The sequence below is a fragment of the Meriones unguiculatus genome, chromosome 16, assembly GCF_030254825.1.
Source record: "Meriones unguiculatus strain TT.TT164.6M chromosome 16, Bangor_MerUng_6.1, whole genome shotgun sequence".
Classification (NCBI taxonomy): domain Eukaryota; kingdom Metazoa; phylum Chordata; class Mammalia; order Rodentia; family Muridae; genus Meriones; species Meriones unguiculatus.
Window position 1 is genome coordinate 53,556,368 of NC_083363.1, and position 27,646 is coordinate 53,584,013.

The following is a 27,646-nucleotide window of genomic DNA, read 5'->3' on the forward strand; positions in this document are numbered from 1 at the left end:
ACATGCTGTTATTTTAATTAAATTTTTATTTTTTATATTAATTACAGTTTATTTACTTTGAATCCCAGCTGAAGTCCCTACCCTCATCGCCTCCCTGCCCCTAAGTCCACTGATAGGGGCGGTCCACCTCCTCTTCCATCTGACCCTAGTTTATCAGGTCTCATCAGGACTGGCTGCAATGTCTTCCTCTGTGGCCTGGCAAGGCTGCTCCTCCCTCGAAGGGGGGTGTGGGGTGAGGGGGTGTGGGTCAAAGAGCCAGCCACTGAGTTCATGTCAGAGATAGTCCCTGTTCCCCTTACTAGAGAAGCCACTTGGTACTGAGCTGCCATTGGCTACATCTGAGGAGGGGTTCTAGGTTGTATACATGCATGGTTCTTTGTTGGAGAATCAGTCTTGGAAAAGACCCCTGTGCCCAGATATATTTGGTCCTTGTGGAGCTCCTGTCCTCTCAAGGTCTTACAAACTCCCCCTTCTTTCATATGATTCCCTCAAGTGTGCCCAATGTTTGGTTATGAGTCTCAGCATCTGCTTTGATACACTGCTGTGTAGAGTCTTTCAGAGGCCCTCTGTGGTAGGCTCCTGTCCTGTTTCTTGTCTTCTCCTACTTCAAATGTCCATCCCATTTGTCGTTCTAAGTGAGGTTTCTTGTTTATCTTCAAGTACAGATTTTACTATGTTTATCCTATCTTACACGTCTAGTACTTACTTATAAGTGAGTATATACCATATGTGTCTTTCTGCTTCTGGGATACCTCACTCAGGATGATCTTTTCTAGTCCCCACCATTTGCCTGCAAATTTTATGATTTCCTTGTTTTTAATTGCCGAGTAATATTCCATTGTGTAAATGTACCACAATTTCTGTATCCATTCCTTCGTTGAGGGACATCTGGGTTGTTTACAGGTTCTGGGTATTTCAAATAAAGCTGCAACAAACATGGTTGAGCAAATGTCCTTGTTGTGTACTTGACATGCTGTTATTTTAAAAATAATACTAAAAAAAGTTTTATTTTCATAGTTAGGTGACTTTTAAGCTCTGAACCCTATGTATTCTTGAAACCACTGATAAACAGTAAAAAAGAAACAAAAACAAAAACAAAAAAAAACCTGTTAGCGTTGAAGCAACATCAAAGCTAAAAAACAGTAAGTAACATGCAAGGTGGCTCAGGCCTTTAATCCCAGCACTTGGAAGGCAGGAGCAGGCAGATCTCAGTGAGTACTAGGCTACCCTGGTCTACAAAGTGAGTCCAGAACATCCAGGGCTATATGAAGAAACTTTGTCTCAAAAAACAAACAAACAAAAAAAGTTAAGAGTGACATGGTATTTAGCTGATGCTGAACGTATTCTGATGAAATATTATTTTCTAAAGTAATTTACTAAGCAAAGTCACCTTTGCTTAAATATTAAACTAAACTTCCTTAGACTGAAGCATCGTTTCTATAGGCAAAAAAAAAAAAAAAAAAAAAAAAGCAAACCTTTTTAATGTATTTTTGATCTTATTTCTTTAAGTCTCAAGTATACATGTGTCAAGTAACTGATTTTTAAAAGTTGATTAAAATTATGTATCAGGAAAATCATGGTAAGGACAATCTATATTCTTTTAGCCACAATAAAGGATATTTTTTTGAAAAGGTGTGTTTCCACAGAAAACGAAGAACAACAGAGGAAACTATGACACACTGTGTAATTCAAGCAAGGGACAATTAAGTAGTATCTTGAAACAAACACTAAACTGGCAAGTCACCAAATCCACCATTAACACCCTGCCCGAAGCTGGTAGCTTAGCCCCTAGAGCAGTGGTTCTCAACACAGGGGTTTCAAGCCCTTTGAGGATGAGCAACTTACTCACAGGGGTCATCTAAGACCAAAACCACAGGTATTTACAATGCGATGCACAACAGAAGCAAAATTACAGTTAGGAAGTAGCAGCAAAATGATTTTATGGTTTGGGGGTTTACACAACATAAGGATTAAACAATCACAGCATTAGGAAGGTTGGGATCCACAGCCCTAAAAAAGGTGTTTCTAGAGTAGGAGCATCACAGAGTAGCAATAAGAAACACTGATGACAGTTGTGAAGCAAAGAGAATTTAGATAACACTAATAACAGATATCTAATCAGCTTCAGGGCCTTTGTTTCCTTAAACGGGATTGACAGTCACTAGTCAAACACTTTAAGAAATCTGGCTGTGTGCTTCACTGCTCCTCTGCTTGCTCCCCTATGGAATATCAACTTCTGATTTACTGATCCCTCACAACCCTTTCTAACTGTCTCACTGTAATAGCAGGTACTTGTTCTACCCCTGAAACTAAGGATGACAACAAAATGACCATTTCAGGCTAGAAATTCCTGCCTGAATCCTAACTCACTGGCCCAAAAAAGTTCTATCATCCACTTCTGTGAACCTTGCTGGTGGCAGGGTTCTGTCATGTACAGAATCTATGCACATTTGATGTGTACTCAGCTTCTGATTTTTAAAAAATAATTCCTAAATAAAGCAATTTACAAAACGAGGGAAGGAAGCTATCTAAAATGAAAGACAAAGATCAAAACACTAATTTTTTTCTTTTAAAACAAAATGGAGAAACACAACTATTAAAGGAGAGGAAAGCTTTTTAAAACATTGAATATCTTTTAAAAAAGGTATTATAAACTTAAAGACAAAAGCCATTATACAAACACAAATGAATACATTACTATCTTCAGGGCCATTCCCCCAAACAAAATGATAAATGTTTGAGCATCAGAAATGCAAAACTTGAAAGACAGGTCAGAGAAAAATGAAATAATTTCAAAAGCTTACATAAAAAAGATAATATAGGAAAGTATAAGGAAAAATAAAACGAAAGGCCAACATATTTCTCTAGACATGAATTCCAGAACGCAACAGTTGACAAACTAATGGAGATGAATGAAGTTAATGAAAAGATCCCAGCAGTGAACAACAGTTTCTCAGACTCTAATGAATGCTAATCTTAATACATAAAATATGCCAAACACCACTGTTTCCTGTTATGAAATATTTTTCAAATTGTGGAAAACAAATTCTACAAGCTTCCAGCATATACCAATGCAAACCCCCCACCCAAATCAGAGTAAATGTCTTAATAAGTCAGTGAATGAAGTCATACTTTCAAATTCATTCCTACAGTAATTTGTCTTTGCTAAAAAAAAGACAATGTAACAAAAAGCCCACACACCAGGCAAAAGAAACCCCCTGTTAGTCAGGGTTGTCCAAGAGACTTCCAAAATACTATAGCCTATTGCTACTACCCTAGGTTATCACCAGAGGTAGAAGGTTAAGTCCCTATTGCTAAAGACACCATGTACTTCAGAAACAAAGCCTGAGGCCTCTGAAAGCCTCCTCTCTAAGGACAAGGTTTCATGGTGCCATACATGCATCCAATAGAGGAAAGAAGCAACCAACAGTCCTACCCAGCTACGACACCTATGAAACACATCAGCAACTCACACATCACAATAACCCTAAGGATGCAGTAGAGGCACACATAACTTGGCAGTAACCAACAGCTCTCCAGTTGGAATTAAGACCCAGCCAACAAGAGGAAAACGATGCCTGGTATTCAAAGTCTAGCTAGTGAAGTCATGGATCTTGCAGTAGATCCTAGAACCACTACTTTACTAATAATAAATGTGTCCTTATATCCACAGGTAAATGTGACCCCCCCTCAGCTCTCAAGTACTTCTCTTTGTTATGTAACAGAGACCACTACAAAACTGTTGGAGAAGAGTCTTATGCACTAGGTTTCCAGATGCTGATATCAGTGCCCTGAGATCTGGTTACCACCCTGTCACGGGCTTCGTTATGAATGTAGAAACATCTCCTGTAAAGAATGTTCCCCTGCTATCCCTGACTGGCTAATATAGATGCTGAAGCCTGTGACTGGGAAGACGAAGGGTAGTCAGAGATTAGGTTCCTTTCTAGTCCACGAGGACTAGAAAATCCTATGGGCTGGCAGAAAAAGAGGAAGTAATAGAGAAAGGAATAGCATGAGGCAAAATGGACAATGAGCATGTGGCCATGAGGACAGAATGATAGAGCAGAAACCACCCAGTAGTCATCAGATTGACAAGTGATTGGCTTTTTATGTGGGTTTTAAGGGCACTAGGATTAGAGCAGCTGGGAATCTGCCCAGCATAGCATCTACAGCTTAATAATAAATCAGTCTCACTGTGTCTATTACTTTGAAAGCTAGCAGGGTTAAAGAAAACTATTGCTTTATTAATTAGTATTCTACATTAGGTGCCCAATGAAGGACATGAACCCATGACTCTGGGACTGTCTACTCTCTACCAACCAATCCAGCTGGTGTGGGCAATAACTTACATAGAGTCTGAGCAGATGAGGTACACTGCATTTTTATTTTCCCCAGACTTTTCGCAGTCTGGAAGGAACAGGCTAGCTTGGCACCTGTGAACCCACGAGCCAGAGCATTTCACAGGCGCTGCTCCCAGCTGCTGCCTGAGGTCTCAACTCTCACAGGGCGGCAGCAGCTGTGGAGGGGGCGCCAAGCCATTTGGTGAACAAAGCCGGTGGAAACACACAGATTAACTCAACCTAATTCTGGTCCGCTTTTAGGATAAATCCTTGGCCAACCAGAGTTGGGGCCTATAAAACCAGTTCCCAATGACTGCAGATAGACTGCCTCACTGCCAGAGGAGCAGCAGGTTAGAGAGGCGGAACTAGGAAACCAGCAGCCTAAACTGAAGTAGGGAGAGAATTTAACTGCCTGGATTTTTAAAAAATGGAGGGATTCACACAGCCACAGTACATTTTATTCCATTTGAGTTTATTTCCCTTGGCATACAAATAGTGACAATTATAGCTCTATATATCCTTTTTAAGAAAGATCAAACTAAAACAAACTTAGAGAAAGAGAAAACTGAGAGATGGAATGTTAAATTACAAGCAATTAAGAACAGAGGAAAGAAAAGGGCTCTTCCTGATAGAAAATAAAAAATGAATAGCGGCTGGAACTCAAAAGTTCTCTGGCTCTGAGATGTTTGTCAACTATTTCTGGTAAGGGCCTGCCAATACAGTACAGCCACAACTAAATTCCAAGGAATGATGGACAAGCCTTTGCTGTAACAGCATGAGATGGCACAACTGGCCCAAGAATTTTCTTGTTTCTTTGTCTGATTTTTGTTTGAATGTTTTTAGTTTTCCATATAGTGGGAAATAAAAAGAATATTCTATTGTTTGACACTAATAAAACATAGAAATTTTTAAAAGATTTTAAGTAAAATCAGAATGAAACTATAGTCCAAATTTGTTTTCTAAAATTACAGTTACAATGATTTAAAATAGAGATGATATATTTGAACAGGGTGGTGATGGCACACACCTTTAATCCAGCATAGCACACAGGAGTCAGAGACAGGTGGCTGTCTGTGAATTCTAGACTAGCCTGGTTTTCACAATGAAGTCAGGGTGGGACACCCTCCTAATAAGATAAAGCCTCTTACATAAGACAGTCTAGTATTCAAAAGTGTTACTATGTAAGTTTTTTTCTTAATAATGGATAATAATATCCTTATTGATCTAAAGGATGGATACACATCAATATTGGGTTTATATAAGGAGAGGATGATATCAAGCTGCCCTGAGAAGCACGCCAGTCTCCTTAGGAAGCAAAGCACCCAACAGAGAACTGGTGCAAAAAGGCAATTTTGACTTAAAAAAATATATTCGGTGCCAGCACCACGCAGTTTTTATTACCGTTGTTCCATAGTACTGGCATAGAAACAGAATGGTAGATCAATGGAATTGAACAGAAGACCCAGAAATAAACCCACACACTTATGGACAACTCATTTTTGACAAAGATGCCAAAACCATACAGTGGAAAAAAGACAGCATCTTCAACAAATGGTGCTAGTCTAACTGGATGTCTACATGTAGAAAAATGCAAATAGATCCATACTTATCACCCTGCACAAAATTAAAGTCCAAGTGGATCAAAGAACTCGATATAAAAACAGACACACTAAACCTTTTAGAAGAAAAAGTAGACAGGAGAAGAGCCTTGAACTCATTGGCACAGGAAACAACTTCCTGAACAGAACACCAACAGCACAGGCTCTAAGATCAACAACCAGTAAATGGGACCTCATGAAACTGAAAAGCTTCTGTAAAGCAAAGGACATTGTTGTCAGAACAAAACAAGAGCCTACAGATTGGGAAAGGATCTTCACTAAACCTGTATCTGACAGACGGCTAATATCTAGACTATATAAAGAACTAAAAGAAGTTAAACAGCAACAAATCAAGTAATCCAATTAGAAAATGGGGTACAGAGCTAAACAGAGAATTCTAAAGAGGAATATTGAATGGCAGAGAAACAAAGAAATATTCAACATCCTTAGTCATGCAAATCAAAATGACCCTGAGATTTCACGTTACACCCATCAGAATGGCTAAGATCAAAAACTCAACAACTTGCTAGAGAGGATGTGAAGAAAGGAAAACCCTACTCCATTGCTGGTGGGAATGTAAACCTGTACAACCACTCTGGAAATGAATCTGGTGCTTTCTCAGATAATTAGGAATAGTGCACCTCAAGATCCAGCTATATCACTCCTAGGCATATATCCAAAAGATGCTCAAATATACAAGGACATTTGTTCAACCCAGCAGCTTTATTTGTAATAGCCAGAAGCTGGAAACAACCTAGATGTCCCTCGGAGGAATGGATAAAAAAATTGTGGTACATTTACACAATGGAATACTACTCAGCAATTAAAAACAAGGAAATAATGAAATTTGCAGGTAAATGGTGGGAACTGGAAAGGATCATCCTGAGTGAGGTATCAAAGAAGCAGAAATGACACACAGGGTATATACTCATTTATGAGTGGATATTAGACATATAATATAGGATAATCATACTAAAATCCATACACCCAAAGAAGCTAATCAAGAATGAGGACCTTGGGTAAGATGTTCAATCTTCATTCAGAAAGGCAAACGGGATGATCATCGGAAGAGGAAGAAAACAGGAAAACAGGACAGGAGCCTACCACAGAGGACCTCTAAAAGACTCTACCTGGCAGGGTATCAAAGCAGAGGCTGAGACTCATAGCCAAACTTTGGGCAGAGTGCAGGGAATCTTATGAAAGAAGGAGGAGATAGAAAGACCTGGAGGGCACAAGAGCTTCACAAAGAGAGCAACAAAACCAAAAAGTCTGGGCACAGGGGTCTTTTGTGAGACTGATACTCCAACCAAGGACCATTCACGGAGATAACCTAGAACGCCTGCACAGATATATATAACCCATGGCAGTTCAGTGTCCAAGTGGGTTCCCTAGTAATGGGAACAGGGACTGTCTCTGATATGCACTCAGTGGCTGGCTCTTGATTACCTCCCCCTAATGGGGGAACACCCTTATCAGTCTACAGAAGAAGACAATGCAGCCAGTCTAGATGAGACCTGATAAACTAGGGTCAGATGAAAGGGTAAGAGGACCTCCCCTACCATTGGACTGGGGGAGGGGCATAAGAGAAGAAGAGGGAGGGAGGATGGGGTTGGGAGGGGATGGGGCAGGGGGCTACAGCTGAGATACAAAGTGAATAAACTATAATTAATGAAAATTAAATAAAAATTATATTCATATATATATATTCTATTAATCAATGTAAAGACCCAAAGTTAGGCTTGGAGATGAGCATGCTGGCATGCCTCCCACAGCCAAGAACTATTGAGAGCTGACGAGGTGAAATGTCAGGCTGCTTTAGGCAGCCAACCAATGCCCATAGAGACCAATCTCCATAGAAGTAAGGCTCTTACAGAGGACGGGTAACAGTCCAACCTGGCCCAGAGGGGAACAGGAAACAACAGAGGAGGCAAAATACCCGACAGCTTAGTTAAGTCCCAAAACACACAAAGGCTACAATTCCTATGTTTGAAAGGCGAAACTGCCAGTTCCATGTGGAGAAGATGTGGAGTAAAGACAGTCCCTGCATATGTAGAAACGCAGGCCAAAACCTCTAAGTAGGTACAATCTGCCGAGAATGTACTTGAGCACTAAAGGTAGAAAGGAGTTTATTAAGTAAAGTTGATTTAAAAGGTAATGCTTTGGGGCTGCAGAAATGGTTCTGCAGTTAAAACACTGACTGCTATTCTAGAGGACCAGAGTTCAATTCCCAGCACCCACATGGCAGTTCACAGCAGTCTGTAACTACTGTTCCTGGGGATCTGACACCCTCACACAGACATACATGCATTCAAACACCAATGTATGTAAAATAAAAATAAATAACTAAAAAAAAAAAAAAAATAGGTAATACCTTTTCTATTGTTCTGGGTAGCCAGGCAGTCCTCAAGGATTCAAGGCTCTCAAAGGAAAAAGTGGCAGCTCGGCCTGCCACAATGCCACAATGGGGTCCAAGGGCCCAGAGGAGCATATTTAGATGTGATACAGTCTTGTTTTGATATTCATCATGAAAAATGATTTTATGTTTGATTTTATACATCCTCTTTAAGAAAGGTCAAAAATAAAACACACCTAAGTAAAAGAGGAACTGCTAAATTAAATCATTCTACACTTGCAATGGTTTCACAACTAGAGGACCCAGGTTATATTATTTGGGAAGGGAAGCCTTGTGTTTCTGTTATCAGGAAAAAAGGAAAAAAAATAAGTATAAATAAATAAAATGATAAGGATCAGGTTTGACAGAGGGATTTCCCCCTGAAGATCTTGGCTACACAAAAGAGGAAAGAAGTCAAGAAGACCAACAAGACAGGTAACATAAATTGCTGATCCCTCCATATGGGAACAATTCAAGACTGAGACATAAAAATGTCTCCAGCCAGGACTTCAACTGTATGTGGACAATAAACCCTTGGCTACAATATCCTCAAAACTTATCACTCTTTTAAAAGCCACTCTTTTAAATGCCACTCTTTTAAATGGCATAGGTAAATTGATTTTACAGTTTGGTTTACAATCCAGACTGATTTAAAGAAAAACCGATGCCTTTCTTCTGCTCATACAAAGAGCAGAAAACCATCTGGCATATCTCATGTATTTATATTTTTGGACTATATATTACTTATGAGAAACTATATGTTTTTCAGGACAAAAAGAATAGTGACACTGGATGAGAGCTGACAGGATTCATCGTCAGGATGTTGAGATGCTGACACATTATTCCAGTATTCTTGCTTGCTCCAGCCTCAGATTGCTTCAGTTCCTGTTCCTCCAAAGCCTACTCCCAGGACGGCTTCTAAAAAACTACTGGTTCCAGACTTTCAGACTGTTACAAATATTAACAGTCTGAAATTTCTTAACATTTAGAGACTAGTCACCAAATGTTATTGCTAGCTTAATTAACCATTTTTTCCCCAATTTTACTTGGATCCCCCCAAAGTATTACCGTCCCAAATCAGCAAGAAGCAACCTTAAGAAGGACAACATCCCATTTCCCTTAAGGTGGGGTGAGTAGATTTGGTTGTTTTCTTGGACTATGAATGCTTGTTGTCATTTAGGGGAGTTGGTTACAAGTTATTAATGGTCTTAATCAGAGAAAAAAACAAGGTATAAAAACATACTCAGGAATTTCTCTTTTCCTCTTCTCTGTATTTCTTAGGTAAGGAGAAAGTGGTTGAAAAGAAAGAAGGGAGAATATGAAAATTTCTTATAGGAATAAATAGACAAAAAGTAGATTATTCAATCTATGATTCAATTTAGTGTTTTAATTATTATTTAGCTTACAATGTTGTAATTATTGTATACTGATATAGATTTAAGGTTTTCATTGGTATAAATTTTGGTATATTGATACAAATTTAAGGTTACTTTTTGTTATACTTTTGTTATCCACACATATATACACATACACACACATTACATATAATATATTTTATATATATGTGTGTGTGTGTGTTTCTACTCTGGTATGAGTTCCTGTACACATACAATTCATTTATAAATTTTTTTTTCTTTTTTCTTTTCTTTTCTTTCTTTTGGGGTTTTTTTTAGTCAGGGTTTCTCTGTGCAGCCTTGGCTGTCCTGGACTTGATTTGTAGACCAGGCTGGCCTCGAACTCACAGAGATCTGCCTGCCTCTGCTTCCCACAGTGCTGAGATTACAGGAGTGCACCATCATGCCTAGCTACTTCTAGTCCTTTTAAAATCTGCAACTACAAACTGTTTAGTATAATTAAGTAATGCAAGTTAATAGTTGATCAACTCATGGTTATGTCAGTCACTAGTCTAATCTATCACAAAATAAACACTCTAGGTTAAACAAATAGTAAATAGCTAAAAACAAGCAACATTACCTGTTAAGATTTATGACTGATAGTGATTCTATAGATATATAAAAATAGATAAAACTCTTCAAAAACCTCAGAGACCTACAGAATGTGGCATTTAAAGATGTTTTTATTAATTTAAGACCTCTTTGACAATGAGACATGTCAACTCCTGGCAGCATCCCCAGCCTAACTCAAAGTAAGACGACGGGCATCGAAGAACCTCCGTAAGAAAATGGTTTCAAATATGGCAAGGCCCCTGGGCAAAGATATACCCTTGCTTCTATTACAGACAGATTTCTGCCTAAAATGTGCAAACTTAGATGCAGGCCAAGTCAACTGCTGAGTTCTGCCAAGACCTGGTAAGCAAGTCCTTCATAGTTCCTGTTTCATATGTCTGTCATATATACTGGGCCAGAAGGCTGAATATGATGCTTATATATAAAGAGGTAGTGAGATTCTGGGTGGCTGTTCATGCAGTGAACTGTTTCTGTTATTTCTATTATCTTGGAAGCTGCTTGCTGCACTCAGGTACAATTTCATTCCTTCTCAAGTCTCTGATGGGGTTGAAGACCAGACGGTTCTATTTTTTCAATTAAGCTTAGTTGCTTAGGAGTCAAGATGTTTTAAGGTCTAGATAGATGTTTTATGTGGATAGATATAAGATATGATAGAGATTGATTGAGGTTAAGAACTTTATATACACACCAAGATAGATGTTTTCTTCAAGGTTGCCAAATACAGATAAGCTAACCACTGTAAATTAGGACAGACTGATAGTGCAGAAGCTGTCCGGCTGTCAGATTGGCAAGTGACTGGCTTTTATGTGAATTTTAAGGGTACTATGATTAGAATAGCTCAGAATCTGCCCAGCATAGTACCTACAGCTTAATAATAAATTATAGTCTCTCTGTGCCTATTATTTTGGAAGCTAGAGGGATTAAAGAAAACTATTGTTTTATTAATTAGTATTATACAGAAAACACAACCAATCAAAATGCCAAATTGTGGAGCCCAGTTCCAATGGATACATCTACAAAAGAAATAGAGCAGCTAAGGCTCAGGAATCACTGCGGAAAAAGGGGAGGAAAGACTGTTAACAGCCAATGGATGAGGGAGTTTGCTCTAAGATTGTAACTCCTAGTAATGTCAGCAGCTACACCTATAAAGTCTCACCAACATGACTGCTTAAAAATGAGCTGAACAAGGACAACAACAACAGCCATGCTAATATGGACAGGGGAAAGCCCAGGAAGCTTCAATCTTACACAAAGAACTGTAGACAACTGAGAAATTCTGAGAAAGAAAAACAGTATTCCCCAGGAAAGAGCATACCAATTAGTTATCCAACAGAAAATGCTCAGCCCTAACAACTCCTAGAAGTAACATTACACAGACTGAGAAGGATGTATCTGTATATTCAGAAACACATACACATGTACAACACTAATTAATGAAATAAGAGGTCATAAATTTAAAAAGGACCAAGGAACGATGGTTACATGGGAGACTTGGAATGTTGGAACGGGAAGGGAGAAATGATGTAATTATTATAATCTCAAAAAATTAAAATATGTAAGTAAAAAATAAAATTTTAAAATGCTTGTAACACAAATCATATTTTGAAAAACAATCTTTTAAGTCAGATATGACTAGAATATTCCTGTAATCTTAGTACTTAGAAACTAGAGGTGACATAGTCAGTTCAAAGCCAGCCTCAGCTTCACAGGGTGTCTGAATTCAGCCTGAGATGTGAAAGCCCTATGATCCGTTGGGTGGTACATAGATAGGTGGGTGGTAGATACACAGATAACCTGCTTAGCATGTGTATAACCTAACATCCATGTTTTATGCATCTGATTTTCTAGCTTAACCTCTTGGGAAGGATTACCTTGTGCCATTAAACGAGGTGATTTTCTTGGTGATCTCACTGAATTGTCTTCTACTCTGTCCCTCAAATTCCTGTTAGGTAAAATCAATTCTTCTTCATCAATGGTATCATTACCACTTTCTTTAACAACTCCTTCATCCATAATATCGTCAAGACCAACAACTAGAAAGAGACAAAAACAAAAATTATTTAAAAAAAATATTGGGTTTGTTATAAATTTAAAAGCAGTACACGGGGAAAAAGTGTTTGAATGTGATACTGTATAGCCACTAAGTCTACTGCTAATATGTGTAATACTGTTCCTAGTAAGCACCCACATCAATTCCATTTGACAAAGGTCTGCCCTGGGAGGTAACTACTCAGAAGAATTAGCTGATTAGAAGAATCCTTGCTGATTTCACTTCATCTATTATCATCTGCTTTGACGTTGAGAATGTAACAGGCAACTATTTCTGGAATACTCAATTATCTCAATTCTAACTGAGGTAGCACACAAGTGTTCTATGATTTGAAAAGCTCCTAGTTCTAGGTTCATGCCCAAACCAAATAGTCTAATTCTTGCTACAATGCTAATTAGAGACATTATGTTTCATGTGCGGGAATGATACAGATAACTTATGGATGGTAAAATAAATAAGAAAGGACAGAAAAAAGAAAAGTGAAAGTTGTACTTCTTCCCTCAATGTTACGAAAAGCAGTGGGTATTTGCAGTTATGCAATTAAATTACTTTTCCCTAACCAGTAAGACAAAGGCATTAACTGAGGAAAGGATGAAAAGGATGTTAAAGAAAATATTAAGACAGTATTAATATTGCCACTAAGTTTATTTCTATACAAAACAAATGTCACCTTAGCAAATCAGTATGTATAAATAACCTTAAAAGCATACTTGCTGAAATCTTGTACAAAGAATGTTACTGTTTCCATTAGACGGCCTGGATGCAAATCCCTGGCAGAACACGAATGTGGTTATGCCATTTAACCTGTCTAACAGTTTCCTCTAACTCTGAAACGAGAGTAACAGTACCTGTCCTACCTACCTCACAGTGCTGTTGTGAGGATCAAGTGGGATGATGTATGAAAACTCACTCTGTAAACTTTAGAGCACTATACAAATGTTAGTTATTATCTTCATCCTAGGGGTTAGAAGGAACCTCAAGAAGTTATCTAGTCCTCATTCTTTGTATCCAAGTAGAAGAACTTCATTTAAAAGAGCTCAACAAGATAGTGGTCTATCCTAAAATTTAAAGAGAACAAAATTCTTAATAAATATACTTTCAAATGACATAATCTTTTTGAAGAGCAATTGGTCAACGAGTAGATTCACAAAACTGCTCAAACCCTTTCCCAAGATAAACCTAAAAACAGAGGAAAAAGGAACTGCAAAGAAAATGTTGACCAGAAAACTTTCTAATCTTTGATCTCAAGAAGTCATATAAATGAAATGCATATCCATGTACATTTAGACAAGAAAAAAAGCCTGACAGGATACAGATGAAAATATAACATTAACTTTGTATTAATTTTTCTCTATTAAAGGTAAGGATTTACTTTTCTTCTGTTTTCCAAATATTTTACTACCAAGCATGCACTACTCTCAAAGAGTCGATGGTCTTCACTATGCTTTGCACTACAAAATATTTCAGGAAAACTCATCAGGATTCTCTTAAGATACAAGATGATGAGAGAGAGGTGAGGCAGTCCAATGAGGCTATTCTATCACGGTCAAATATTTATGTTATTGCACAGTGAAAAAAGAAAGAAGTTTACATTAAATACTTTAAAAAGTAAATTACGACTTATTCTCTTCTTCATAAAAGCACATAAATTATGCAAGTGTGTGGGCGCACCTGCGTGCATGCATTGGGAAGATGCATAAAAAGCACAAACTGTACACAGTCAGCACCAATTATCTCGAGCAATTTAAGGTGATAACGAATAGCTATTATATGAAGTTCTTCACCTTTCATATATTTATTCTGTCAAAAAAAAATTCTACATTGTAATTTGAAAAAGGAACAATCTGGAAGAATGAAACTGTCCAACTTAAATCCACAGGCCAATGAGTTTTACATATTGTATGTGTGTGTGTGCGTGTGTGTGTGTGTGTGCGTGTGCGCATATGCCATGGTACGTAAGCATGGACAGTTTAATTCAGAAGACAACTTGCAGGAGTCTGTTCTTCCCTTCTACCGTGCCAGTCTGTGGATCTGAAGCTGAGATAGGTTGTTTACAGTCTTTTAAAAAGTCTGAATGGTGGCTCCACTGTGACCCATCTGTCTACCATCACTACTGTAAATGTGTTTGCTTTGCTTGATTCAGTGAGCCTTTGAGTAAACTTAACTGTAATGAAACTGGAAGAGGATACAAAAATAAGTATACTTAGCAGCATTACTTACATACTTATTTGTATTTAGAAACATATTTGTACCTAAAAATCATATTCACTCCAAGGAAGTTAACTTAATGCATGTAGTATACCACAACTTGATAGAGCAAAACTGACAAGTCCATATATACCTCACTGATATTCCTGCTCCCAAAACAAACACTGAGGCTGACCTCAGGCCTCCACATGCATGCACCATCCTTCACACACATGCTTGAGAGCTGAATCATAAAGGTTTTCAATTTTTTAAATTAAAAATGGAGTGACATACTACAAAGTGAGTATAGCAGAAGAACTGCCTAAAATCTGGATTCTGTGACACTCCAATATCTAGAAGTCAGTAACTAAAGCATAAAAATTAAATTGAGACAAACAAGTTAAAAAAAATAAAGATACTTGAGTAAAAAAAAAAAATTTCAAAAAAGCAAAGATCCGTTAAGTTAAATGTCACTAATGGATGAAAGAAAAGATAAATGGCCTTGATCTACTATCATGATAGCTACTGATGTGACCTTAAGAAGTGGTTAACACTGATCCAGACTCAGAAAAAAATATTTTCGGTGGAGGGACAGAAAAGTGCAATACAGATGTTAAAAAAAATAAAAAAATAAAAATACACTTTTACACTTTCGAAAAAAGGAAAGATATGTATATTCCACACCATGTAACTGCCAACTATACCCACAGAAAACGGAAGCAGAAATATAATATCAAAACACCAACTAAGTATCTAAACATAAGACATCACAGAAAGGCTAAAGAATGAACCAAGGGCAATTTCTAACCTACTAAGACACATTATGAAACTAAGGAAAACACAAAAATATGCACATATTTGATTTATAACAAATTACTTTAAGAAAAGTACTTAACAATCACCTTTTCAAATGATTTTTTTTTTGCTTATAATGTGCTTTATGCACCCCAGGTCTTCAGAAAGCTAGCCACTACATGTCTTCCCAAATACTGATACTATCTGTTGTTTATTTTTTTATGTATGCTTGAACACTGATGGGTACCTATGTGCACAGGCCAGGAAAAATTTTCAGCAATTATCTTCATTATGCTTTCAATCTTAGTATGGAGACAGTGTTATCTCACTGAAGATGGAGCTAGCCAAAACAACCAATTCTGCTAGGATGGCAGGCCAGCAATCCCTAGGGATCCTCGGTTCTGGCTCTCTAGAATTGGGATCATTGGCACACATCACTGCACACATCTTTTCAAAGAGCTATCACTTTATTTACTTGCTTTGGGGTATGCCTGGGGGGCACCATGTGCATTGCATGGCCCATATGTGGAAAGCAGAAGACAGTTTGCAGTAACCCATTCTCTCTTCCTACCAATGTGGTGTCAGGGGCCAAATTCAGGCAGTCAGCATTGGTAGCAAGCATCTTTATCCACTAAGCCACTTCAACAGCCCAAACCCAGCTTTTTATGCAAGTTCTGTGGATCTGTGGTGGTCTGAGTGAGAAAGCTTTCCATAGGTTCATGTACTTGAACCCTTGGTTCCCAAATGCTGGTTGTATCAGGAGGTGTTTGGAGGTGTACCCCTACTGCTGGAAGTATGTCAACAGAGACAGGCTATGAGGGTTTAAAGACTCTGGCCATGTTCAGTTTGCTCTATACTTTCTGCTTACATTTGAAGATATGAAACCTCACCTTGTGTTTCTGCTACCATGCCTGCCAATTCCCTAGCATGATGTACCTTCTCCTTCTGGAACGATAAGCCCAAAGCAACCCATCCTTCTGTAAGCTGTCTAGGTCATGGTGCTTCACCACAACAACAGAAAAACAGCACCTGGATCAAAGTCAGGTCTTCATGCATACATGACAAACGACTCACTTCCATAGCTGCTCTTCTTTATGGTACACGCTCAAATAACCCACGACAACTTTCGTTATATAACAGACAACTATAACCATTTATCATCTTACAACTATGCTTGTAAGCTACATGAGGGCAGGAGTGTCTATCAAATAATCACTGCATACTCCAATACAATACAGCACATGACAGATAATAGCATTTTAAAAACAAGTAAACAATACAGTATCAACCACTTTTTAGTCAAAGCAAACCTTAATTCCTTACATATAATTATGCAACTATCAAGAATATTGCTAATGCTTGGAATGTTATTTAATAAGAATTGTGTTACCATAAAATAATAGGTGTTAAATTAAAAAAAAAAAACCCTCAGCCTTTTTATAGAAACATAAACCATTTTTACTTATTAAGTGTCTCATCTCAATGAATCTCTCTGTGCTGTAACTGCTGTAGCTTGGATTGTAGATGGTCCCCTAAGATCCATGTGTCAGAGGCTGGGTCTCCAGGAAGGCTTTCATGGGAGGCAGCAGACTTGAAGAGGTGCAGCCTTGTGGAAGGTCTTCATGGAACTCTGAGTGTGTTCTTGAAAGGTGTTTAGGGATGAAGGTCCCTTCCTTACGCTACTCCTTCCCAGCCACAAACTGAGCTCTTTTGCTATACCACACATTCTAACTATGACATGCTGTTTCTCCAGACCTGAAAGTATAGGGCCAACTGATTGTGGACTGAAACCTACAAAACTGTTAACCAAAATAAACCTTTTCCTTGTGTTATTTCCTTACCTAGGCTATTTGTCACAGTGATGAAAAGTAAACTAATGTACACTGTAACATCAACAGAAGAAAACAGAGACAAACAAGAAAGCCTTCAACTTCTTAAAGGCAAGTATTCTTCCCCTACAAAGTAAAGCTTGAACATTGAACACCGCAGGAAAAATCTTTGATGGTTGTATGTACACACTACATAGAATATAAACTCTACGTGGGTAAGAATATTGTGCTTAAGCCTTCTGATATATGTCAATATCTAAACAATGGGCACAAAACAGCACAGATCCCTATTACCTACCTCAAGAACTTAGAACCTTCATGTTCAACTAATCAACTCAATCAAGAGAATTAAAATACCTCTATTAAATTAGGGAAGTAGTCTCCCCCAGAGCTCAGAGTTAGGAAGCAAACAGTTTAGAAACAGATTAGAAAGCACAGATAAATGAGGGAAAAAAATAACAAAAAGGCTGCTCCTCAAAAAAACATAATTACTATTTTTTAGAATGTATGTCTAGAAACTAAATCTTCTTAAAAACTACAATTGAAAAGATAAAAGAGAGGAGCTTTGACAAAAAACATATCCGCACTGCATTAAAGCTGGAGCAACACAAAACATTTTAAAATGTAAAAAACAAGAAAATCCTGATAACTGCAATATACTGATATGGGCCATACTTCAGGAGAAAAAGGTAAATTATTAAATGTATTTAGTTTTAAAGCAACTATCCCCATCTTGTACCATCTACATAACAGGTTTAGAAGTCTGTACTTCCTCATAACTGTAGTACTTTCTGACTTTTTATGACTGCCACAGTATTAATCCCTTACCAAATTCACCTCAGTTAAGATGCTCAATTCTACAGTGTTACATGCATATAGCTTACTTTTTTGCCTCATATTTCTGTCAATCTGTTTCTTGGCCACTCAATTAGATTAATGGATAGAATATAAAAGATGCTTGATGTTCTAAATGTTTAAAAAAATGAGAAAAGTATCATTCATGAATGATACTTTGCCCAAATACTTGTCTTGGGCTCACCTGACTGAAGGACCAGAAGCCTTACCTACTAAAGCAGTCGTTGACAGTATCACTGATAAAGAATAATGCAAAGGCACTGGGGATATAACACTTGCTTCACATGCATAAGTGTCTGGGTTCTAGCACCAGTACCACTATCACCTTGTATCTGGGAAGGGGCAAGTAATGTATTTTCTAAAACAACTAAATGAACATTTAAAAGTAAAATTTTCAATATACCACTTTTTAAAAGGATGAAAAGCTTTTATAACATACGTTTTTAAATTCAAGTTTACTGAAAATTTATGTGGAATAATTATTTCCTAAATTGTCACAAAAACATTTCTATATCAATGAACACTATTCACTCACTACTCCAGGTCATTTGACAATTTCCTTGTCACCAGTATGCATCAAACTTAGTATCAGAATCGAGCCTAATGCTAAAAAAACATACTGAGCAAACATTATCAACAACTTAATTTTTTTCTTTTTAGTTTTATTTATATATTTATTACAATTTATTCACTTTGTATTCCTGCTGCAGCCCCCTCGTCTCCTCCCAATCCCACCCATCCTCCCTCTTCTCCCCCTATGCCCTTTCTCTAGTCCCCTTCTATCTGACTCTAGCCTATCAGGACTCATCAAGGTTGGCTGCATCAACTTCCTCTGTGGCCTGGCAAGGCTGCACTCCCCAGAGGGAGGTGATCAAAGAACCAGCCACTGAGTTCATGTCAGAGACAGCCCCTGTACCCCTTATAAAGAAACCCACTTGGAAACTGAGCAGCCAATGGAATTCCTTTGAACAGGGGTGTCTAGGTCCTCTCCATTCATGGTCACTGGTTGGAGTACTGTCTCTGCAGGACCCCCTGGGCCCAGGTATTTTGGCTCTGTTGTTTTCCTTGTGGAGCTCCTGTACCCTCCAGGTCTTTTTATCTCTTTTCTTCCATAATGATTCTGGCATTCTGCCCAAAATTTGGCTATGAGTCTTAGTATCTCCTTCTATACTTTGGTGGGTAGAGTATTTCAGGTCTTATGTGGAAGGCTCCTGTCCTATTCTTTGTCTTCTCCCACTTCCGATGTCTATCCTGTTTGCCCTTCTGAATAAGGATTATGCAACTTTCCTAGCGTCCACCTCGTTTAGCTTCTTTTAGGACCATAGATTTTAATGTTTATCCTGTATCATATGGCTAATATCCACTTATAAGTGAATATATATATATATATATATATATATATATATATATCGTATGTGTCTTTCTGCTCCTGTGTTACCTCACTCAGGATGAATTTTTCCAGTTCCCACCATTTGCCTGCAAATTTCATGATTTCCTTAACAACTTAAATTTTCAAGCTAACCTCTTTTTATGAATTTGCTTTACTTTGAGAACACTGCCTATCAGGAAATCTTTCATAATGAAATCAACAGTAACCATATATAACATAAAACAGAGAAAATATATGGCTGTAGCCAAAGTGAAGACAAAGACCTCAAATTTTACAAAAAGCAAAAAAGCACTGCCTCTACAACAGTAACATATACACAGTTAAACAGTCATCTGAATATTAGACATATATCTCACTGGCTACATGTAAGATTAAAAAAAAAAATAAAAGAAAGCTGAACATCAAAACCAAAACCAAGTATGATGATGTGCTCCTATAAAGCAAGCATTAAAGTGGAGCACAGAAACATATGTTCCTGCCAAAAATGACATTCTAATACATACTTTAGATGCATGGAGCCCTTGTGACAATCAAAGGGGACAGTAGGCTCTCTGCATGGGGTTGGCTCTAACTATTTCACCAACATAAACTCTTAAACGTTGACTAAATTCTGGTTTAGTATTTAAATAAAAAAAGGTTTGTTCCTTTCAACAATCTTATCAATAAAAATGTATACTACCTTGCAGGCATTAAGGAAAACTTTAATTTTACTGGAAGAATGCCAGCAAATAAACATGAATTAAAATAATTAGAAAATAACCAATGAATGGCTTTAACTGATGCCAATGGGTACATAAAATCTGTTAGAGGAGAGACTGATGAGAACTGGAGTATTTTACACTAGCAGTTAGTTTTGCAGATGGCTTGTTATCTCAAGTGCTAAGAGATCTGTCTCCTGTCACTTCAGCCTAGTAAACAAACTTAACATAAAGAGTTCCACAATCAAACACGGTAGGATCTCTGACATCATACAATACTAACTACAAAGCTTCACCCATGAAGAATTCTTGTAAATCTGGTTAACCTTAACTCTAAATCATGCTTTTCATCAGCACTTCTAACTTGAAGGAAGTAAAGGAACAAAAGGACAAGCCAGGTGACCTCAGCAACAATTTTTAAATACCTGTAATTTAGGCCATTCTTGGGTTGGGTGGTCTTTCTGTTGTTGTTATTGGGTTTTGTCTTGTTTTGAAAGAAACAGGGTTTCTCTGTCTAGCCCTAGCTGTCCTAGAACTCTTTAGACCAGCCTGGCCTTGAACTCCAGAATTTCGATTGCCTCCCAAGTGCTGCGATTAAAGGCGTGCACCACTGCTGCCTAGTTGGAATGCGTGCTCTCACTTCTTCAAAAAGCATCAGTTTTAAGGCTAAGGGTGGATGTAGTACTTCAAATGGTAAAATTCCTGCCTAGCATGCACAAAGCTCATGATCCTAGCCTTTGGGAGGTGAAGACAGAATATTAGAAGTTCAAGATCAGTCTAGGCTAGAGACATCTCAAATAAACAAAAACGAAACAGTTATCAATAGGAAAGAGTGACTTTCAGAAATGTTATACCTGCACCCTGATTTAAATAAACCAGTTGAAAAGGATTAACTTGGAAACAAATAATAAACTAGAATCTGGATAGCTAACTAGATAATATTATATAACCATTTAGGTATAGAATTGTGCTTTAAGTCCTTCCGGTTGAAGATATTTTATGACTGGACTGGATGAAATCACAAACTTCATTCATGAGTAAAGCAAATAGAACCAAATAGTAACAATGCTGAATCCCAATGGAAGGCACATGTGTTAAAATGACAAACCTTTCTTTGTAAAAAATAAAAGGTATCCTTATTCAGTTATCTAAATAGCATATACTTGATTTCCAGTCCATTTTATTCTAAAACACATTTAAATGAACTTTTAAAAGATATGCAAGAAGATGTATTTTAAAAGAAATTTAAAAATTTGAAAAAGCTAAACAAAAGGGAAAAAATTACTAAACTAACTGATTTGGTGACACACGCCTATAATCAAGTATTTCTACTTCAAAATGGGAAGTGGAATTTGGAGCATTAACGAACAATTCACAGGCCAGCTAGCCTAGAGCCTGGAAGCAGCAGTAACAGATTCCCACCAGTTACTCTCTGACGTTTATAGGTCCACTGTGGCACAGATTTACCTATACTCACATATTCAGAAATTTCAACTAAAATCCTAAAAAGTGGTAAGAACAAAAATGTAACATGAAGGAAATACCTGAAAACAGAATGAGTTGAAACACGTACCTTCAAGACGTTTTTCATAAGGTATTAAAATATATATATCACATGCAGGCATGTTTAATCTCAGCATTTAGGAGGCTAAGGCAGGAGGACTGGCATGAGTTTGAGGCCAGTCTATCTGGTCTACAAAGTAAGAGAAGTCCTGCCCCATCATGTATACTGGGTGTGCGGGAGGTACGTCACCCAGGCAGAATGGCTCAGTAAGTGAAAGTGCGTGCCCTCGAGCCTGAGTCCCTGAATTCAATCCCTGGAACATGCAACAAGAGCTCCCAAAAGTTTTTCTCTCACCCCCATATGCACAACATGGAGTTCACACACTATCTAGCAGTATAATATATACATATACATACACATAAATCAAGACGTTTTAAAGTCAGTGGCAAGTATTTAACAGAATATAGGGGATCTATTTATCCACACAAACACAATTTATCTATTAATCGACAAATGTATATACACATCAAAACTATTAAAGGCAGTGTCCAGTATTTAGCAAAGTTCAGGGGATAACATATGAAGTCTGTATACATTAAAATCATACCCTAAATGAGAAAATGTCGGTTTTATAAAATCCCTTATATAAGATTTATTTTTAGTTCTTGTATGTAAGTGTGCTATGTGAGAATTTGTTTGTACACATGTGGGTGTCCTCGGAGACAAGATGGGCTTCAGATCCCCGGAGTTGGCGGTACAGGCAGATATGAACTGTCTGACATGGGTGCTGGTAACTGAACTCACTCGGGTCCTCTATGAGCAACCAAGTGCTCATAGCTGCTGAGCCAACTCCCTACTCCTCTATACAGCAGCTGTCAAAGTATACACAAGAAGGTATCCCCCCGACCTAGAAAAAAAACTTTGATTAATTTATCTAAAAATCTAAAACAAATTAACTTTCCCAATATTTAATCAAACTAACACTGGCACCCTTGGTGGCTCAGCCACATGATGTCTAGGGAAAAAAAACACTAAGAATCAGAACTTCCTAGAGGAGAAAATTTGATGCCTAAAAATGTTTGCCTTCAGTGTTGTACATTAAGTGTTATTAATACACAGTTCTCTATATTAAAAAAAACTTTATAAGCAGTAGATTGTTTTCACTAATAGACTGGGAAATGACCATTAAGATATATCACAGCGAGTTTCTGTATTAATTCACAGCAAGGGCTTTAAAAGAGTTCTTACATTTTATTTTACAAATGAGGCCAGTATGACAAATATAATGGTCTCTCCTTCTATGAAATGGTCTAAGCAGGAAGTCATATTGAAAAATAAATGTCCTTCATATATTCCTTCCATAAAAATGACGTTTTAATAATGCACAGCAAATGGTACATTAGTGACTGTCTCTACTCCCAACTCCCTGGAGGCAGAAGCACAAGAATCAGAACTGAAGCCTGCTAGGCCGCCACCTCAATACAAGGCCACCCTGGGCCACAGAAGACACTGGCTCAAAAGATGAAGTACACAGTAGCCAAGGAAGTTATCTGACACGGACCTCTGGTCTCTAAACACACACACACACCTCCCCATACTGACAAGTCCACGAAGAATGAAGCCTCAAATAAGCAAACAGTAATGCTGGCTCACATTATCTTTAGAATTACACACTACAATAATTCCCTTTCTCCCTAAATCATGGGGGGGGAGGGTAAATGCTTATGAGCCATTAAAAAGGTGAAAAATAAAATCAGCATAGAAAGTCTTAGACAAGTGAAGCAAGCCCACTCAGAAAACAAGCCAAGTAGTCCAAGCATGCTGGGTGACACGTGAGCGGAAGAGGCATCAGTACAAAGCACCAGTGACAGGTATGCTTGAAGCTATAGTGACTGCTCAGGGTCACTCAACCAACCTTTTGTAACTGGGTGCATGCCACTCATAGAGACCACAAAGCAGTTTATATTACTACTGATGTGATGGCTACTCTCCAGGCTGTGCTGCACAGAACTGCGATGTCAAATGTTTTCAGTCTCAGGTGAACCTAGCCCTATCTAAAACTGTGGTCAGTACTCTCTGAGTCCACATAACTTCCTAAGTCAGAACTTAGAAGTAAGTCTACAACAGCAACAGACAGGAAGGATGAAAGGCTAGGAAACAGGGTTTCTGGGGTCAGCAGGAAAGTAGGGAATGTTTTTAAGTCTGCAAAGTGGGGAATCCGGGTGTTCAATGAGGCTTTCCTTCTTTAAAAACAGGACCTGCTGCAAAGCCAATAAAGTACATTGAACACAAGAACAAAACAAATGAACCACGGGCAAGGCTCTGAAGCAAGACTCTTCCTGCACTGGAGGGTGCAATGCTGCTGGGTTGCCAGTCCTCATATCACCCTGTCTCTAAGCAAATCTCTTTTCCAGGCAGCATCCTTAAACCCTAACAGAATAAAGGACTTAAAGATTTATACAGGCATTGTTCTTCTCAACAGGAAAGAGTTAATAACTATGGACATAATTAGACCAATATTAAAAAATTTAGAAAAACATCTCATGAAGCCTTCGAATTATAAAAAAATTAAAAAAAGCAAACAAGGGCATAAATAGTTCAGCATAGAAAAACACTGAACACACAAGCATGAGGGAGTTCAATGCCAAGAACCCACAGAAGGCTGAAGGAGAAAACAGACGACCAAGTCATCTTCAACCATGACCTGTGCGTCACGGCATACACATCCACATCATACACACGCTCACAAAATAAATCACAGACTGCTTGCTGCTCTGCCCAAAAATGCCTCTTACCTGCACTCATGAACAAGTACTCTGGATTCTTTTTCAGTTCTGTGCTGGTGAGTAGTTTTATTTGGAGGAATTTTTGTTGTTTTAACTATGAAGCCCAGGCTGGCCTCTAACTTGCAGCAATCCTCTTGTCTCAGCTACCAGAGTGCTAAGGGGCACCAAGTTCAGTGTCCATACAGCTTTTTTCTTTATTACATTTATCTCATGTATGGGCACGGCAGAGTGGGTGCATGTAAAGGTCAAGGGACAACTTGTGGGCATTGTCTCTCTCCTTCTACCATGTGGGTTCCAGGGACTGAACTCTGGTCTTTAGGCTAGACTGTGAGTACCTTTACTCACTAACCCCCATAAGCCTTGTAAATTCCACATTAACATGTATAAATATAAAATTACCAAACAATTAAGTTAAAGTATTCTCTTTTAATTATACAAATAGCTCTGAATATGTGAGATATCAGTATGTTCAAAGTAGTATATGCAAGTATAAGCTTATTTAAATTCTAAGTTGAGAATAGAGTATAAAAATAAAATTGTGGGAGTTAGAGCGAGAGACCATTGGTGAAGGTCATGCACTGTTCTTCCAGAGGCCCAAGTTCAGTTCTTAGTACCACATCGGGTGCCTAACACGCACTTGTAAATCCAGCTCCAGGAAGATCAAACAGTTATGACTTCTGATGGCATCTGTGCTAACATGCAGATTCTTTTTTTTTTTAACTTTTATTAATTACACTTTATTCATTTTGTATCCCCCCAAACACCCCGCAGATTCTTATATACAGGCACATAGATACTTGCATTCATGCACACAACTCATGAAAAAAAATCAAAGAAAAGAAAAGAGAATGACGTACTAAAAGAGTTAAGGCTGTCAAAATATAATCTATATATATATATAAAACAATTTCAGTGTGTTATGTTGACTCCTCCAAACTAGCATTGGCTGTTGTCCATTTAACACAAGAGAGCACTTTTCACATTTTGTCACTGGAGTTGGCATCTATTGTCCAGAAAGGGGTTACAGGAAATTAGCTTTACCAGGAAAAGGGGGCCAACATTAATTTAGCATTCAACAATGTCATCATTTTCCATACAAAGAAGTTCATAAATGACTTCATGACAGTTTTCCTCTCCTAGCCCTGCATTTGATAACGATTACAATGCATTTAGAGCAAAACTTAAAGTCTGTAACAAAAGCATCGGAACTAGCAGAAGGAGTATCTGAGAAAGGAATGTACAGCAGAGCACCAGAAATTTCAGCTGAGAAATCCGGGAGATTCTCCAACTAATCCATAAAGATGAAAGATGAGAGTATGGGGAGACACACCAAGGAATTAAGGAACTCCAAAAGCAGGTAGGCAGCACTGTGGGGGAAATGATGGCACTCTGCAATGCTACCTTAACTGGGAAGAAAACCCCAAGGTTTTCAATCTTTGTTCAACCAAAGATTGTCAGCACAGGAATTCACTCTGTAAGTTACTACTTTAAGACTGTGTTGTAAAACAAAACTCATGACCAAGCTGCATGTCCAGTACAAGCCCATCTCCTCTTTGCCTCTCCTCTCCTGTACACATTAGAGACCCTCAGATCACTTCTTGGCCCTGTCTTTCTCAAGGACAGCACAGCAAACTCCTAGTTAAACAAACGATCCTATTAACACCTTTAAGTTTTTACAATTTCATCACTATGCACAAAAGATAACAAATAAAACATCACTGTTTTAGCACCTCCCAAGCAGTATCACATAACTTATATCTAGAAAAAGCTGTTTAAAAAATAGCTTAAAATCCATCTGGAGAACTAGGACATACTAGGTAGTCTTCATTAGTTTCACAGTACTGCCTTTTTAAAAAGCCTGTGTTAAAAATATAATAAAATCTATGTTCCCTGAAAGCGTATTGTTAAAGACTGTCACTTATTAAACATTAAAATGAAACTCTGGATAGAAATTCCAGTTTAATGTCCAAAGTAACTTTACCCAAAGCACTAGGTTTTGCACCTTTACAGGGGGTTTCAACGCTTCTGTTAGAATCTGTGGCAGGGCCAGTGGCAGCACTCCTGCTGCACCCTGCTTACTGTCTGGCCTCCTGGTCCCACACCCTCTCCTTTCTTTGGTTTATTATTTTCAAGTCAAGATTTACTAAGTGCTACTTCTCCACTGCCTGTATAAATAACATCAATAATATATACATTTATATAATATACACATTGTTCATAGAATCAAATTATTTCATTGAATTTATTGTCTTTAAATGATTTGAAGTAATCATGTAATATGGGATTAATATACATATGGGATATACATAATGTATATATAGATTAAACAAAGGAATGTTAAGTATACAGGCTCTAGGACTTGACTCTACTTTTGTACAAACAAACCAGATCACCCTGACCCATGGCTGCTGATAAAAATGCACAAGAGTACCAGGACAAAAAAAAATAAAGCATCAAGATCATGACATTAGTCGGTGCCTCTGACCTCTTCCAATTCCACATAAATAACAGACAAGTACACCTTAGCTAGATATCTGCATGCACAGTGAACTATGGGAATAAACTGGAGCAATACAGATTATTTATTGCTTTTGTAGTGACACAAAACAAATCTGTTCTTTGGAATAAAGGGTAAGATAAGGTCCTTGGCTGGCGCCTCAGTCTCTGCAGGACCACCTGGGCTCACATATTTTAGCTTTGTTGGTCTCCTTATGGGGGGGAGCTCTCCTCCTCTGCCATCTGCCCACAGCTTACCAAGTCTTATCAGGGCTGCCTGGATCCTTTTCCTCTGTGGCCTTTCAGTGAACTAGGGGAAGGGAATAGGGGAAAAAGGGAGGGAAGGTGTGACTGGGAGGAGTTGAGGGAAGGGGCTTCAACTGGAATATATAATGAATAAATTGTAAAGAAAATAAAAATTAAAAAAAAAGAAAAGATAAGGAGCCAGGCATGGTGGCATACGCCTTTGATCCCAGCACTCAGGGGGCAAAGACAAATGGATCTCTGTGAGTTAGAGACCAGCCTGCTCCCAGACAGCCAAGACCACAGAGAAACCCTATCTCAAACAAGCAAATAAAAACAAATAACAAACAAAAAAAGGATGGGATGAGGGACTTGTATTTCACCATTCAAGTCTGCTTGCTGAAATCACAATTTTGAGAACTAATTTAAGAATTCTTGGTATAACAACACAGCTCAGGAACATTTGAGCCACAGCTACACTACTCTTCCAACAAATGAATGTTAAATACAGAACTA

At 38.0% G+C, this 27,646-nt stretch overlaps 1 protein-coding gene across 9 annotated transcripts in view; it reads right to left on the minus strand.

The window, feature by feature from the left end:
- Phf3 (PHD finger protein 3) overlaps positions 1-27,646 on the minus strand; it is a 77,094-nt gene that overhangs the window by 34,673 nt on the left and 14,775 nt on the right. For 3 of the 9 annotated variants that reach the window (XM_021649828.2, XM_021649832.2, XM_021649829.2), the window contains one exon: positions 12,169-12,330. The exons of 4 other annotated variants lie outside the window; for them this stretch is intronic. In XM_021649828.2, the coding sequence (XP_021505503.1) occupies positions 12,169-12,330 (162 nt within the window). Of the gene's footprint in view, positions 1-12,168; positions 12,331-13,208; positions 13,227-27,646 lie in introns of those variants that run through there. 2 more of the 9 variants (XM_021649833.2, XM_060369810.1) reach the window with 2 other exon arrangements.